The sequence below is a fragment of the Phyllobates terribilis genome, unplaced genomic scaffold (genome assembly GCF_046119375.1).
Source record: "Phyllobates terribilis strain yellow unplaced genomic scaffold, ASM4611937v1 Scaffold_2__4_contigs__length_985480577, whole genome shotgun sequence".
In the NCBI taxonomy this organism is placed as follows: Eukaryota; Metazoa; Chordata; class Amphibia; order Anura; family Dendrobatidae; genus Phyllobates; species Phyllobates terribilis.
In genome coordinates, this window is record NW_027362762.1 from 269686241 (window position 1) to 269703502 (window position 17262).

General features: G+C 42.1%; 1 protein-coding gene across 3 annotated transcripts in view; it reads right to left on the reverse strand.

Moving 5' to 3' along the window:
* Positions 1-17262, reverse strand: part of RBM26 (RNA binding motif protein 26) — a 109537-nt gene that overhangs the window by 10621 nt on the left and 81654 nt on the right. For all 3 annotated transcript variants that reach the window (XM_073664088.1, XM_073664090.1, XM_073664089.1), the window contains 8 exons: positions 16292-16423; positions 15629-15700; positions 13662-13784; positions 12721-12795; positions 11013-11180; positions 8251-8355; positions 3791-3997; positions 985-1071 (listed from right to left, as the gene is read on the reverse strand). In XM_073664088.1, coding sequence (XP_073520189.1) covers positions 985-1071; positions 3791-3997; positions 8251-8355; positions 11013-11180; positions 12721-12795; positions 13662-13784; positions 15629-15700; positions 16292-16423 — 969 coding nt within the window. The remainder of the gene's footprint in view (positions 1-984; positions 1072-3790; positions 3998-8250; positions 8356-11012; positions 11181-12720; positions 12796-13661; positions 13785-15628; positions 15701-16291; positions 16424-17262) is intronic.

The window sequence follows — 17262 nt, forward strand, 5'->3', positions numbered from 1 at the left end:
ATAATGTGAAATGTAGAAACAATTACATGTTCAACAGCAGCCGGCCATGAATTGTGTGATACTGGAGTCCGGCCATATAAATTTTAAATCTCTACATATAAATTTATGATATATTTAAAGGCCTCTTTACCATGCAGCTCACAAGTCTCCTGCTCATGGCCTAATCAGAAGATCATACAGGGCAAGCTTGGAAAACTGAAGTTAACTCCTCAATGTCCACAGGAAAATACGCAGCTTTTTGAATTTCAAATACTCATCTTTTTTTTTTTTTTCATCTTTTAGAATATCCATGTATCAGAGGGACTCAAATGAGGTATCAAATTGGAAAAAGTCTTAAAACAAACATTTTCCTACATAAAAGCTTGACAAATTTACTACACAGATTCCCACCTTTCATATAGGAGAATATCTTTTTTAACTTTTAAGAATAATACTGGTGGAAAGCAGATGACACCCAGATGTAAATAGCTCCCCTCCCAAAACAGAGCGCTCCCTTCGTCGTGTATAAAATACATTTGCAAATCAAAATGGGTCTAGAAAAGAAATGTATAGTAAAAAAAACACACAATTCCCATGGATTTGGGGTAACATCCTGCATGAACGGCTAATGAATGAGTGCATGAAAACATCTCTGACTTGGATTGTCTATGACACTACTAATTGTTTGGGAGGTGCAAAACGTCTTGTTACATTAGTAAGAACCTGTACTGTGGTAGCATGCAACGCTCATGTCACACACCATGCAGCATACAGCAGCAAGTAGTGGGTTAATAATTATTTCAGGGCCAATACTATTTACTTTGCAGTGAAACTCCTTTCCAGCATATGACATATTGCATTTTGAGGGACCCTAGTGACATGGACCCGGATAAGTAGCCAGAAGGCGGCATGTAGTACACATTTACAGGTGAACAATATGAATAGTTATGAGTGATGGATTAAGTGAAGAAAGCTATCACGAGCTCCTGGACGATGGACACTTACAGCCTCGGCTTCTGCTCTGGTTTTGAAGGCGATGATCGCACGGAGAGAGGAGTCGTCTATCTGGCAGTCTTCAATATCTCCAAATTGCTATAACGAAAAGTGCAAATATGCAGTGAATCAAAACTCCAACGCTCCAGTAGATTATGGGGAATTCTCTGACGGATGTGCTTCCTGTATAAGAACATCACTACAGAGCCACGAACATTACAAAATAAAGTCTAGTCTATTATAAGGTGCGATTAACTCCTTCCCGACATTTGCTGTACACGAATTGCTCAAGTCGGGAGCAGGCTCACAGGCTGAGCCTGCACAATACCCAGCAGATAGAGGCAGGTCCTGCCACACAGCCATTAAAAGCCCCCCCGCCAGTCATCATTAACCTGTTAAACAACACTGGCAATCTCCAATCTCCACCATTACTGGTGCGCTGGTATGGGGGAGTGTTATTCTATGCACCCATGAGCAGCCCAGCGATCACGTCTCCGATAAGAGGCTGTGTCAGCCAGGGGTCTGTTGAAGACCTACGTGACTGTCACAAGTTTTAGAAAAAGAAAACTTAAATCACATACAAATCCAAACCACCTCCAGTCCGCCCTCACAAAAAAAAGAAATAAAAAAGTCTGAATTATCAAAATCTAAAATCAATCGACTATCAGTTAACATCGTAAAGTGGGGGAAAAAAAAAAAATGCTATTTTTTAATCACTGCAAAATTACAAAAAGTGCAGTAAGAAGCCATAAAAATGTTATATCTATCCCAAAATGGAATAAATACAATCACTGTCTCTCCCCACCAAGAAATAAGCCCCCGCACAGCTCCATTAACCAAAAACATTACGGTCTTGGAAAATGGTATGACAATCAAAACTTTTTTTTTTTTTTTTTATAAATTTCCGTGTTTTTTTTTCCATTGTTACAATAATTTTAAAAAAGAACTGGACGCATTTGGCATCACTAATCGTATTGATCTGGACAATCATGGTGCCAAGTCATTCATACAAGACAATGTACGCTGTAAAAACAATTCCCATAAAGCAATGTCAGAATTACATTATTTTTTTGTTGTTTCACCACACTTGGAATTTTTTTGCCCAATTTTCAGCACACTATGTAGTAAATTAATGGTGTCAATTAAAAGTACAACTTGTCCCACAATAAATAAGCCCTCATACGTGTATATGGGCAGAAAAATAAAAATGTTATAGATAGGAGAAAAAAAAAAACGCATGGCAATTGGCCATGTCAGGAACAGGAGAAGGCAATTAAATAGAATACTAAGATACGGCAGGGTCGGTCTCATCTGCCGCCTCAATCTCCCAGATGACTGATGACAGCCGTACAACTAGGCACGTTACATTGTGGAGCTCTTTCCCATCTTTGAACGATAACTTTTTGATACTTGAACACGTATAACAGAAATCGTACATCCATCTTAGCGTTCCTCTATACTTGGTTCACCCCAGTAAAGGATCCGATTTAACCTCTTCTGAAGGGGAATGCATCACAAACATATTATGCTACTAATAATCAAGGGTTAGAATCCCATGCAGCACATTTATGTGACATAACGGAGATGAAAGTACCAAATTGCCTGAATCCTCATCCCATAACACCCTATACACTCATTGCAAGCGGGATTATTTTTATAATAAGCCTGTAGGCAGTATTTGTGGTCTATCTGGAGGAATACACCTACAGAAAGAGCCACGAATAGATGAAGCAACATTATTGATCCAAGTGATACTCCGCTTTTATCTCTATGCACCAAATGTATCATCCACATTCCCAATGAGGCAATAGCAAGCAAAACATGTTTTATCAGCCTACAGCGCAGCCTGCTGGCCAACATGGGAACTGCACAAACACAATAGCCCTATTAAAAGAATAACTATCTTTTTGTGGCTTCGCAGACAGGCGATTTCACTAAATAAAATTAGAAAAAATGCCCACCCAGAATTCCTCCTGTTGCCTCCCCCTACAGGATCCAGTTTTCTACACAAAGTCAGGTGCAAAATTCTGGTAAGGAGAGCGACACTCCAATCCCGCAGAGAGATGTCATGATACGAAGCCAGATCCTGCGCTTTGCCAGGTTGGGAGGTTGTGGGATCCTGCTCTGCATCCCAGGAGCGCACAACATGGAGGTTTGGACCTGACTTTTGATAGAAATTTGGCTCCTTCAGACTTGGGAGAAAATCCAAGTGGTGACAAAAATGCAAATCCGCCATTGCTTTTAAGTTTTGTTTTTACGCCACTCTTTCTCCAGTAAAAACGATCTGAAATATGATTCTACATGACAGTAGGATTATGGCGATACTAAACTTAGAAAAGTTCTTTTTATATTTTAGTGGTTAAAAAAAAAAAATTAAGAATATTGCATACATATAAAAAAAATAATAACACATTTGTGCTGATCTTTCTTTCTCTGTGCATGGAGCTGTGAGCTGGTTTTTGCAGTTACAGACAGATGCAGGCTATGTAACATATGCCGAGCATGAAGCAGACCTATGACAACAATGCACGTCATAGGCCATTAAGATATTAGAGGTTTTACTTTTTTTTTTCTATAGGAAGATAAATTAAATTTTGATTATAATGATTGTATAAAACCAGAATACAACTTAAAGAAAAATTATTCCAAATTCTTAAAAAATATGTACAATTTGATATTAGGGGTAGGACAGGATATTATGAACTGTAAATTAAACAAGCTGTTAATTGTATACATTATGCTACAATTTAAAACCCATGTGACGTGTTCCAAAAACAATGTTAATACGCCTGCATCTCCACATGTCTGTCTGACTTACTGCAAAGTGAGGAAGGAGATCTTCCCGATCACCTTCACTAAACCCAAAGATCTCTAAAGCTTTTGGCCGGTGGTCTACCACAGCATGAACTGGGACTCCACGGCCTCTGCCTCGGCCTCGTCCTCTGCCTCGTCCTCGTGAAGTTCCTCTACCCCTCATGTGTGATCCTCTTCCACGTCCAGAAGAAAGAATTCCACGTTTAGCTGCCTGAAAGGATAGCAATATTGTTATATTCATAGAGGATTACCAGACACATGTAATGCTTTCACGGTGATTTCTGAACAGACATGGATTGAACAGCACAATTTTGACCATCTTGTTTGGTAGGTCAGTAGTGTTACGTAATGGTTTTAATTAATAAGCTGTTAAAAGGTATTTGGAAACATTCCTTCAATACGGCTGTATGGCCACCCATCAGGCCATAAGCCGCAATGCATTTCACTATATGGCTGTTATACCTCCTTAATTTGTCATTTACACTGTAAATTCTAGTTTACCAGTCTACACTGCACAAACAATTCACCGTAAAGTTTCATAGTCATGTAAGATCTGATCATATGTGAGTTGTGGTTCTCGTTATTATTAGAAACCACTATAAAAGACTCATCTGACCTGGTTCATGTTCAATGTCATATACACTTGTTGCTAACTTGACACGGGAGGTTTGTTTATTCCTTTTCCGGGGAAGCCTCAATGAAAATAAAGACCAAAAATAAGCCTCTCTCAAATATTATAATTTACGTACAGTACAGACCAAAAGTTTGGACACACCTTCTCATTTAAAGATTTTTTTTTTGTATTTTCATGACTATGAAAATTGTACATTCACACTGACGGCATCAAAACTATGAATTAACACATGTGGAATTATATACTTAACAAAAAAGTGTGAAACAACTGAAAATATGTCTTATATTCTAGGTTCTTCAAAGTAGCCACCTTTTGCTTTGATTACTGCTTTGCACACTCTTGGCATTCTCTTGATGAGCTTCAAGAGGGAGTCACCGGAAATGGTTTTCACTTCACAGGTGTGCCCTGTCAGGTTTAATAAGTGGGATTTCTTGCCTTATAAATGGGGTTGGGACCATCAGTTGTGTTGTGCAGAAGTCTGGTGGATACACAGCTGATAGTCCTACTGAATAGACTGTTAGAATTTGTATTATGGCAAGAAAAAAGCAGCTAAGTAAAGAAAAACGAGTGGCCATCATTACTTTAAGAAATGAAGGTCAGTCCGAAAAATTGGGAAAACTTTGAAAGTGTGCCCAAGTGCAGTTGCAAAAACCATCAAGCGCTACAAAGAAACTGGCTCACATGAGGACCGCCCCAGGAAAGGAAGACCAAGAGTCACCTCTGCTTCTGAGGATAAGTTTATCCGAGTCACCAGCCTCAGAAATCGCAGGTTGACAGCAGCTCAGATTAGAGACCAGGTCAATGCCACACAGAGTTCTAGCAGCAGACACATCTCTACAACAACTGTTAAGAGGAGACTTTGTGCAGCCGGCCTTCATGGTAAAATAGCTGCTAGGAAACCACTGCTAAGGACAGGTGTGGCACCCCACGGGTCTGGTTTCCACAGTAATAGTAGTATTACGTCTGTGAGCAGGTGGGAGGTCTCCTGGGCAGGAATCCTAAGCATGCCACACCTCCTGCCCAGTCCTGGGAGGGGAAGAACTTCCCCTACATAAACTGGGGCTGAGGCAGGGTTAGAGAGAGGAGTTCCAGACAGAGACGGAGTCTGGTCTGGACACGCAGAAACAGGGACAGATAGACATCAGGAGCTCTGTAGGAGCCAAGGAGAAGCGCCAGGGGCTGGAGCTGTGCAGAGCTCGCCCTGGGAGAAGGTACTAAAACCGGACACAGGAGTCCGAGGCTGTGGGGACTAAGATATACCCAGCAGCAGAATCCATCCGGCAGGGGATTCCAGGTCCTCTGGCCATAAAAGCCCGGAGGCTCAGTCACAACGAAGGGACCAGCACCGCCATCCCGGAGCGGAGGCTAACAGGAGGCCCCAGGTCACCAGCCATACGGGTGAGCACCACACGGTATACCCAGGGACGTGGGCTACTTGTAACCGCCGAAAGCAGGGTAGCCAGGAAGGGTACAGACTAACGGGAAGGCCTACAACTCCACCTGGCCAGGGGAACTCCGGCTTACTCGCAGACTAACCAGGCCCCAACTACTAGCCAGTACTCCCGGGGGAATTTGCCTTGTACCATCAGTAAAGGCCCTGAACTGTACCCTCGCGTCTCCGTGCTTCCTTGTCGCACCGTTAGTGCTGGGACATCCACACCATCACACAAAACATCACCCACATCCGCTGCCCTGAGGCCATACCTCTCCCGTTGGGGGTTATATCAACATTGCTGCACACCTATACCACCGGCCTCAGCGGTCTGCCCTGCAGCGGCGGTTTCATAACCGCATTCAACGGGTGGCGTAGTCGGACACTAATACCATCATACCAATAACTGCCACTTAGTTTGACCACCCTGGGCGCGGACCGGGTCACCGCCACACGAAGACTACTACCCCCATCGGATCCGGCTCCGGGTATCCCCCGCGCGCACGCACGCCGCACTACAGCACTGGCCCAGGGGGTGAGTCACAGGCAACAAGCAGAAGAAACTTGTTTGGGCTAAAGAACACAAGGAATGGACATTAGACCAGTGGAAATCTGTGCTTTGGTCTGATGAGTCCAAATTTGAGATCTTTGGTTCCAACCACCGTGTCTTTGTGCGACGCAGAAAAGATGAACGGATGGACTCTACATGCCTGGTTCCCACCGTGAAGCATGGAGGAGGAGGTGTGATGGTGTGGGGGTCCTTTTCTGGTGACACTGTTGGGGCTTTATTCAAAATTTAAGGCATACTGAACCAGCATGGCTACCACAGCATCTTGCAGCGGCATGCTATTCCATCCAGTTGGGCTTAGTTGGACCATCATTTTTTTTTCAACAGGACAATGACCCCAAACACACCTCCAGGCTGTGTAAGGGCTGTTTGACCAAGAAGGCGAGTGATGGGGTGCTACGCCAGATGACCTGGCCTCCACAGTCACCAGACCTGAACCCAATCGAGATGGTTTGGGGTGAGCTGGACCACAGAGTGGAGGCAAAAGGGCCAACAAGTGCTAAGCATCTCTGGGAACACCTTCAAGATTGTTGGAAGACCATTTCCGGTGACTACCTCTTGAAGCTCATCAAGAGAATGCCAAGAGTGTGCAAAGCAGTCATGAAAGCAAAAGGTGGCTACTTTGAAGAACCTAGAATATAAGACATATTTTCAGTTGTTTCACACTTTTTTGTTAAGTATATAATTCCACATGTGTTAATTCATAGTTTTGATGCCTTCAGTGTGAATGTACAATTTTCATAGTCTTGAAAATACAGAAAAATCTTTAAATGAAAAGGTGTGTCCAAACTTTTGGTCTGTACTGTATATTTAGGAAAATTAAGACAACTCCTCACTAGCTAATAGTCCTCTCCCTTTAAAGGGGTTATGTCACAAAAAAAGTACATTTTAATAAACAGATCTTGGAATAATAATAATTTCCACAATTGGATGTGTTTAAATAAAATGTTCCTGTGCTGAGATAATCTTATAAATGTGCCCCTGCTGTGTACTGTGTAATGGCTGTGTCTGACCGTGCAGGAACATGGTCTGATCATACCATAGCTCCTGGGCAGGGGAGGGAGCAAAAGAGTATACAGACATTACAGCAGGTGATAACAGCTGATTCTTTCCTTTAGATAAAATATTGTTTAAAAACTGGCAGAAAAATGTTTTACCTCACAAAAACAATTATCTGAGATCCAGTGCTGCAATATCTGTATTGTCTCTTTTGCTTCCCTCCCTGGTCAGGGTTCTCTACTCTCTCATTTTTTGTAGCTGAGGCTTCCAGAAACTGAGCTTGGAGATACCACTGGCTTTGTACACTATGCAGTAAATCTCAGATTAACCTGCTACAAGCAGCTGTGTCCACCATTGGGCAGACTAACCCAGTAGTAAGCAACTGCTTTCTCATCTTGCAGATTAACCCTTTAGATACAGCTACGTTATCATCCTGCAGACTAAACATTTAGAAGCAGCCATGTCCTCTTCCTTTAGCTAGTCTGCAGAACACAGTGATTTTGTATTAAATGTATTATCTAGAACAATATTCAGTGTGAGGTAAAGTCCAGACTCCTGCCTGACGGGGAGAAAAATTTTCATTCGATTTGCGTTTCACTGATTCACTGTTCATTGGAATACTTCGGTAAAATGATTTACGGTGTTTAAAAACCTGTTCAACCTTTTTCTCCTCATAAAATTATCTAATCAATTCTATCGTCTATGTTCAAAAAACTAGTTACTGGGCAAAACAAAAATTGCTTTATTTACCAAGCATATGATGCATAGAATCCGCTCCTCTTCACATACAGTACATCACAGAGAAAAGTATACGAAAGAAAGTAAAAGTACCTCAAGTTGTAGCTCTGTATATTTCCGCCTTAAGTCTGCTACATCTTCTCCTGCCTGAAGTTTCTTGTACAAGTCCAGCTCGGTATCAAGTAGCTCTTTTTGCATCTTTGAAAACAAATAGAAAACTAAATAGTTTAGATAAGTTGACAAAAAAATAAATGTGGATACTTTTTCGTAGAGTGCTGGTCCAATCTTGTGAAGTCCTGGGTCAGAAACTTCTTGCGCAGTGGACCGTTCGGCCTACAGGGCTGCATACGCTTACTGTTTGTGCTCTTGCTAAGTATTTGTAGCACACATTTCGGCACCAAAAACGTGTCTCTTAGCAAGAAAAATGCAGCATAAATACATGTGTTTTTATGTCCTTTTTTGCCAATTCATTTGAATGGGTAAAGAGAGCTGCAAACACGCTGGAAGAATTGACATGCTGCAGATATGAAACTGCTTCAAATCTGCAAGGAAAAAATAAGCAGCATGTGCATGAGATTTCAAAAATATCATTCACTTGCTGGGACAGTAAACGTGTTTTTTTCAAGGCAAGAAAGTGTAGAAAACGGCTGTAAAAAAAAGCAACGTGTGAGCAAGCTCTTAATGAGAAGGCAGAAGCTATAAGAGAATGGAGGAAAAAAAACACGCAAAAAACAAGAATAAAAAAAAACATTTATGATTTCTCCATCTCATCTCATCCATTCATAACTGGGACTGAATATTTGTCTCTACAGTTGTGCTCAAAAGTTTACATACCCCGGCAGAATTTTTCCTTTCTTGGTTTTGTTTCAGAGAATATGAATGATAACAAAAAAAAGTTTTCTTCACTCATGGTTATTGGTTGGGTGAAGCCATTTATTGTCAAACTACTGTGTTTTCTGTTTTTGAATCTTAAAGAAGTTGTACAGTACTTCAGATTACACCCCCCCCCAAAATGTATCCCCCCGGGGCCCCTAAGACTTTTTGTAAATACCTTCCGCTGCAGATAATGCCTGTGAGCGGCGCTATCGGTGGCAACTCACAGGCATCATGTGACCCCACGCTGACGTCACGACAAGTGAGGCGTGACTCAGCGCTGGGGTCCCCACAGTGGCTGCTGGGTTGTGGCCCCCCGCATCACACCGCGCTTTTCCAATGAATGGGGAGAGGCAGAGTGCGCAGTTGATGCCAGGTGTGACGCCTGGTGATTTTGGCCTGATAACATGCACACAATTTGACACAAATGGGTTTGAATGGCTACTAAAGGTAACATCCTCACCTGTGACCTGTTTGCTTGTAATCAGTGTGTGTGCATAAAAGCTGAGTGAGTTTCTGGGATCCAGACAGACTCTTGCATCTTTCATCCAGCCACTGACATTTCTGGATTGTGAGTCATGGGGAAAGCAAAAGAATTGTCAACGGATCTACGGGAAAATGTAGTTGAACTGTGCAACACAGGAAAGGGATACAAAAAAATATCCAAGGAATTGATAATGCCAGTCAGCAGCATTCAAACTGTGATTAACAAATGGAAAATCAGGGGCTCTGTAAAAACCAAACCACGGTCAGGTAGACCAACAAATATTTCGGCCGCAACTGCCAGGAAAATTGTTCGGGATGCAAAGAAAAATCCAAAAACAACATCAGCTGAAATTCAGGACTCTCTGAAAACTAGCGGTGTGGCTGCTTCAAGATGCACAATAAGGAGGCACTTGAAGAAAAATGGGCTGCATGGTCGAGTCACCAGAAGAAAGCTATTACTGCGTAAATGCCACACAGTATCTCGCCTACAATACGCCAAACAGCAAAGATACAAGTCTCAAAACTTCTGGAACAAGGTAATTTGGAGTGAAGAGACCAAAATGTAACTTTTTGGCCACAACCATAAACGTTACATTTGAGATAGGTCAACAAGGCCTATGATGAAAGAAACACCATTCCTACATTAAAGCACGGAGGTGGATCGCTGATGTTTTGGGGATGTATGAGCTACAAAAGGCACAGGAAACTTGGTAAAAGTTGAAGGAAAGATGAATGCAACACAAGGCCAAGTCAACCTGTCATTGGCTACAAAGTGAAGGTTCTGGAGTGGCCATCTCAGTCTTCTGACCTCAATATCATTGACCCACTCTGGAGAGATCTCAAGCGCGCAGTTCATGCTAGACAGCCCAGGAATTTACAGGAATTGGAGGCTTTTTGCCAAGAAGAATGGGCAGCTTTACCATCTGAGAAAATAAAGAACCTCATCCACAACTACCACAAAAGACTTCAAGCTGTCATTGATGTTACATGGGGCAATACACGGTATTAACAACTGGGGTATGTGAACTTTTGATCAAGGTCATTTGGATGTTTTTGGTAGTCATTAAGATTTAAAAAGAGAAAACACAGTAGTTTGACAATAAATGGCTTCACACAACCAATAACCATGAGTGGAGAAAAAGTTTCTTTGTTATCATTCATATTCTCTGAAACAAGGCCAAGAAAGGAAAAATTCTGCCGGGGTGTGTAAACTTTTGAGCACAACTGTATATGTGGCCCACGGGTGGATGAGACCGGGCCCACATATTTTTTGCTACTGCTCAACTGGTCATTATTTTAACCCCAAAATAAAAACGTGAAGTTCATTCCATGCCATCGTTGTCCCCTTTAGTTTGGGAGGAAATGTCCCATCACGTGATGGATTTGGAGCACACAGGAACCTGCCTGTTGACACCTAGCTTTAATAATCCATTGTGACTACTTTCCAACGAGAAGAGGACAGAAACAGGCAAGAGAGAACTAGTAGGACACGGTACCTGAGCTTTACTTTTAGTACTCCTCAATGCATTTCCAGTAGACGAGACAGCTTTCAGCTCATCTCGTAGTTTGGTAATACTGTTAGTTAGAGTTTCCAGCGTTTTCAAAATCTCTGCTTTGTCCTCTGCTTTCATGCCCTTATTTTTCTCCAATTTGGTTATAAGCATCTGTAATGTATAAATTGGTTAGCAAAAAGACAAAATGATAAAAAATTAGCGCAAGCTACTACTGTATATTGGGACTACCTGACATTACTGCTAGTTACATAATAAAAAAAACCATTTACATTTTATTTCATCCCTCAAAAAATGTCTAAGGTGACTAAGTTGGGCATCTGAGCCAATTTATACCATATTGTTGTAGTCAACTGCACCTAGAAGAATAAAAAATTACTGTCCTAGAAATTGTCAGAGGTGTCGCTTTCTCTTTAAAAGCTATGTAGAGCTGGACCGTTACTGGGTGATAGCGCACATCCTCATCACATCTTATGTGGAACCAAGAGCAGGTCATCAACCATCACCAAAATATCTCTGGGAGACAACAGCTCATTACAAAATGCCATACAGCGGGGGCACACAGGGCGGGTGGGAAAGGCAGGAATCACATTTCACTTATTACTTCAATGAATCCGCAACTGTGCAAATTATCTTGATTTATGGATAATCCCTCTTCTACTCTTTTAACCCCTTCCCAACATGGCAATTTTCCATTCTTGCTTTTATCCTCTTTATGCAAAAGCCATGACTTTTTTCATAACTTTTATATTTTTCCATCTACAATGCTGTATGAGGGGTTTTTTTTCTTTTTTTACATTGTTAGTCTCCTTAGAGGACTATGAAAAACCTGCTAACATCCGATCGCGCATACTATATACTGCGATACCAGAGTATCGCAGTATCTAGTCAGAATCATGGTCTCCTATGAATCCCAACCACAGGATTTCATAGCAGTACAGTCCTGACAGGCATGGGTGGTAGAGCCTCACATGGCAATTCATTGGGACCCGCAACTGCATTGTGGGGTGGGGGGTGATTGGCATGTGGTATGGTAAGCTGTAAATGCCACTGTAGGAGACTGAAGGTTGTATATAAAGCGTTAAAGGGAATCTATCATGTGTTGTGACACCGTACGGTCATCGTACCGACAGCCCCGCTGCTGGGAGGAAAAGATCTTTATTCCCCCGGGCAGCCTAGCTCTTTCAGTCATTGAGGTGGCGCTGGCACATTTGAGTCAACACTCTGCAAAGAGCGCGGTGGCTATAACGGCAGTCGGCCCTAATGATGAGCCGGCTGTCAGTCAGTCAGTGCTGGGGTTGTGGTTACAGCCACCGCTCTTGTCCATACAGAGCAATGACAAACTGTGCTGGCGCCACCCATGACTCAAAGAGTGAGGCTGCCGTGGGAACAAAGATCATTTCCTCCCGGCTTCGGGGCTCTCAGTGCCGGCGCTGCACAGTGTCAGAACACTATTAACCTGCAGATTAACCCCATATTTGCAGGTTAATAGTTATTTTACATGACAGGTTCCCTTTAAATTCTGCTTAGCGGCACCCACTAACATTAGAGGATGGCAGAATAACAAAGCCTTCATCAACCTGGAAGACACCAGTATCAGCTTCTGAGGCTGCTGCAAACACAGGGACGTTCCATTGTATCATATGTAAGGAAGGAGTTGTAGATTAGTAGAGTAGGAGATTGAATTTCTTACCTTCTGTGTTTCTATGTGTTTTTCTAAAATTTCATGCTTTTTCTTCCTTACATCTTGTTGAAGTTTTAGCGCTTCCTATTGCAAGGGTAGAAATAGCTTTTAAATGGAGGCATAAAACAGTATGTAAAGAAATAGTATAAACTGGATATTTAAAAGGGGCTGTCAGAGCGGATTAAAACACAATAAGTAGATGGTGCCTGGCTAATCAGGTGTGTCCAGAGATGCCTCGGCAGAGTATTCATAAAGTCATTTGGATGGCACAAAGGTGGTGGTTTTTAGGCTTTTTTTACGTACAAGGCCTATGTGTACGTATTGTTAACAAGACTGCAGAACTAGTAGGAAGCATTGATATATATCCTGCCATCCCGTGTAGTGATGAGCGAGTATGTGCTGTCCGAGTATGCTTGGCCGAGCACCGAGTAGTTACAGCTGCTCAGTGATATGTTTGAATCACTCCCGTGTGCATGATTTGCAACTGTTTGACAGCTTTATTACATGTGAGGTATGTCTGCTTCTTACACATTCCTCACATGTATTAAAGCTGTTAAACCATCGCAAACCATGCACACGGGAGTGAGTCAAACATATCACTGAGCACGCTATAAATACTCGCTCATCACTAATCCTGTGCCTTTATTTTCCTCCTCTCGCCACGTGCGGACTTCAGATTTTTTTTCAGCTGCACATGCTCAGTACAATCACTTCTTCACCAAGTACAATACAAGGACTCTGTACATATGCGAGATTGAGATTGGCAGATACCGGCAGGGAAAGGCAGGGAAAGGCAAGATAGAACAGCTCCCTGGCAGACATGATTGGGGCTGTGCCAGGCCGGCTGAAATCAGAGATTACTATGCTATCAACACCGCATTCCCACACAACAAGGAGAACATAATGTACTTACTGTTTTATTAAATGGCGAGTACAAATCTAATGATTACCTGTTTCTTTTTCTGCGCCTCAGTGTTGTCCACTGCAGTAGAGTACGTTACAGATTTTTGGATGGCTTTTAAAGCTTCTGGGTTGTAAACAGTTTTTGTGAGTCCTGTAGAGGTGGACAACACCTACAATTAAGAAGAAAACATGAAAAATTCCACATTATACATTTAAAGCAGCGCTAAAAAAGTTTTTGTATATGTATCATGCAACTCCAGCTACTAAAGGGAAATGTCTGCAGCTTTTACCATGTAATCTGAGAGTAGCATAATGTTGGGGCAGAGACCCTGATCCAGGGATATATCACCTTCTGGCCTGCTGCCTGTAATCTTGATAAAAATCACCATTTTGTCTGCTGCAGATCTACCAGTTTTCTGAAAGCTGAGCTTGGTACAACAAAACTACAGCAAACAGTCCAGTAAGTGATACATCACTTGCACATTAAATCACGCTGCTCTCAGAATAGGTGGAAAAAAGCTGGTGACAGATTCCCTTTTTATGCTTTGACAGCACCACAGTGTAGGAGCTGAGACACTGATTCCAGAGATGTGTCACTTACTAGGCTGGGTTTCAATTTCAACAAATTCAGTGTTTAATCAGCAGGAATTATCTGACTAGCTGTCACAAGGTAAGTGGTCCAACCATGCCCCCAGCAGTGATTAGCAGCTCTCTATGAATATACAATGTACAGAGAAAGCAGACACTGTTGTTTGGTTGGGATTATACAGTGATCAATATTCAAAGCTCTGCTAAAGAGAAAACAGAATCTGTCACAACTGCTGCACCCAGTAATCTAAGTGATACCTCATTGGAATCAGGGTCTCAGCCCCTACCTCATGGTGCTGTCAGATTACATAAGAAAAACTTGCAGTTTTCCTTTAAAGCAGGGCTGTGCAATTGGAGTTGTGGAGTCGGAGTCATTTTGGTGGAGTCAGAGGGTATAAAATGGACCGACTCCTAAAATATACAGTAAACTGGGTACAGTAGTTCAATGCAGGATGTGCTGTAAAAATGTTTATAACAATTTGGGAAAGTTATGAAATGTCTGTTGTATTCCTGATTTAAGGAGCTAGGCTTTTAGCTGAGATAAATATGTGTTGCTGTGTGGAGTTGGAGTCGTGGAATCGGAAGTCAGGGGAATTAAGGAGTTGGAGGTTTAACTTACCAACTCCACAGTCCTGCTTTAAAGAGTAACATAAAGGCTCCTTTTGTTTTAGTTAATATGCCATACATGGGTTGTCAGCCATCTTGGCTCCTTTTTTCCCATAATGATGTGGATCCCCTAAGACAGTGTAATTTGCTGCCCTGTAGACAATGGGGCTGATGCATTAAAGTATTTATGGCAAAAAATGGTGTCAAACACTTAGAATAGTACCAAAATATTTTGCATAACACAATGTTTCAAGCAGCTCTGCCAAAATTGCTAGCGATATGCTTGCCCATCAAATTCACTGAAAATGGCAGATACCAGAAATGTCATTCCAGTCATCAACTGGAGTAACATTTCTAGCGAGGCACACGCCACTGATTCAATTGCCGAATTAAGTGGGGTGTGCCTCTTAATGAATGTGGCGCATCTTATTCCTGCACATTCTCTCATTAAGACTGGCGTATCGGGCCTATATCTCTGATAATCCCAATTTCCAAGGGGATGAAGTATTATCACACTGCACTTTTCCTGACTCAGGTCAAACAGCAGCCAATGATACATCACACTTCAATAATGTTAAATCTTCTAAAATTGCTCAATCTTGTGTATTCTCCATGATGCACCTTCAGCCTGTAAACCGTCTCCTTGAGATAGGCATCTACCCGTCAGCTACTACACGCAGGAGGCAGAGGAAAACCGTGTGAGGCTGCATCTCATAGAACACAATGGAGACTCTGACAATTCACACACAGACACAGGCAGTGGGAGTTTTAGAAGACCGTGGCTAATTATTGCATTAGAGAAGGCAGATAAGCTACTCACCTTTTCAGTGGTGGTAGGAGTGTGTTTTGTAATATAACCCAATCTCTCTTTTATTGACACTTTTGCTACAGCCTGGGGGGATAAAGTAAAGGAATTAAATGCAAGAGCTAAACAAAAGTAACTTAAAGGAAATCTGTCAGCAGTTTTTTGCTATGTAATCTAAGGACAGCATGAAGTAGGGGTTAAAACACAAATCTCAATGATGTGTCACATGTCAGGCTGTGTGCTGTTTACTTACAATGAAGGGTTTATCACCTGGTGATTATCATTTCCCGGAGTACAGCAGCAATGCATGCTAGGCCGACTCCACCCCCTCCTGTGATCAGCAGCTCACTGTCTATAGACTGTAAATACAGAGCCTGTTTGTGGCAGAGGAAGCTTCTCAGCTCTGATGCACTGCTAAATTTTAAACAATCAGCGTTTTTAGAACTGCTGCACCCAGTAAACTAAGTGATACATCGCTGGATTCAGGGTCTCCTTCTATACGTTACATTGCTCTCAGATGAGATAGCAAAAACCTGCTGACCAATTCCCTTTACTACATACGTACACAATGATTACAAATTAGAAGGCACATAAATCCGAGAGGGTCTACAAAGAGGTCAAATACTTTATCAATGTAGAAGACACCGAGAATGGCAATATGTATACAACTACAAATACCTGTAAGATTTCTGTATTAGCACTTTGTGCCTCAGCTGGCTCCATGTTACTGGAAGGAACAGGTCCGAGCCGTTCTTTTACGGACTGTTTGATAACTGGTGGATTCTGAGGCTGAACATTAAGCTGACCAGCCTGAAAAGAGTAAAGGCACAAATATTACTGCAAATGCATATTGGCTCTTACAGCAAGACATTCTTTAAAAAAAAAAAAGACACACAGAAAAAGTATACTAGCATAAACTGGAAATAAAGAAATGGCAGATGTAGCTCATGTTATCACTTGTGTAACCACAGAGCCAGTTCTAAGCCACGGACTACTTGAAATCAGAGCTAATCAACTTCTTGCACACAAATCGGCATCCAGAAGATGATTAGCTCCGATTACCAGCTTGAAAAGGTTGTCTCATCACAGACATTCATGGCATATCCTCGTTTAAGAACGTATTACCTTCGGCACTATAAAACATGCATAGAATAATGCTTAAAGTCAAAAGGAAGTCTCTATTATGAGTGAACAGTGTAACAAAAAAACGTTTCGGCTCAGTCCGTGCGAGACCTTGTGAATCCTATATCCTTGTTTATGGCATACTCTGAGGATATGCCATGGATCTCTAAAAGATGAGGGTCTAACCCCTGGGACTTGCACTTATCTCCAGAACGCCGGTTCCCAGGTCTGTGAATGGAGACACAGTCGCTGTGACAGTACACGTGACCTAGCATAGACACTTCAGTTCTTAACCCCTTCATGACCTCATCCTGTAAAATGGTCATATGGTCACATTGGGTTTATGGAGCAGGCTGTGCATCTGTCTGTAACAGCAACAGCCAAGGTTAGAGCCGATCACTGCTGTTTAACCATTTAAATATCAATCACTGACAGCGACATTAAAATGGCTAAGTTTCCAGTGAATGCACTGAGCCGCCCTGTAACCCACTTTCCTTACAACCAGCTGGATGGATCTGATGGGTTAC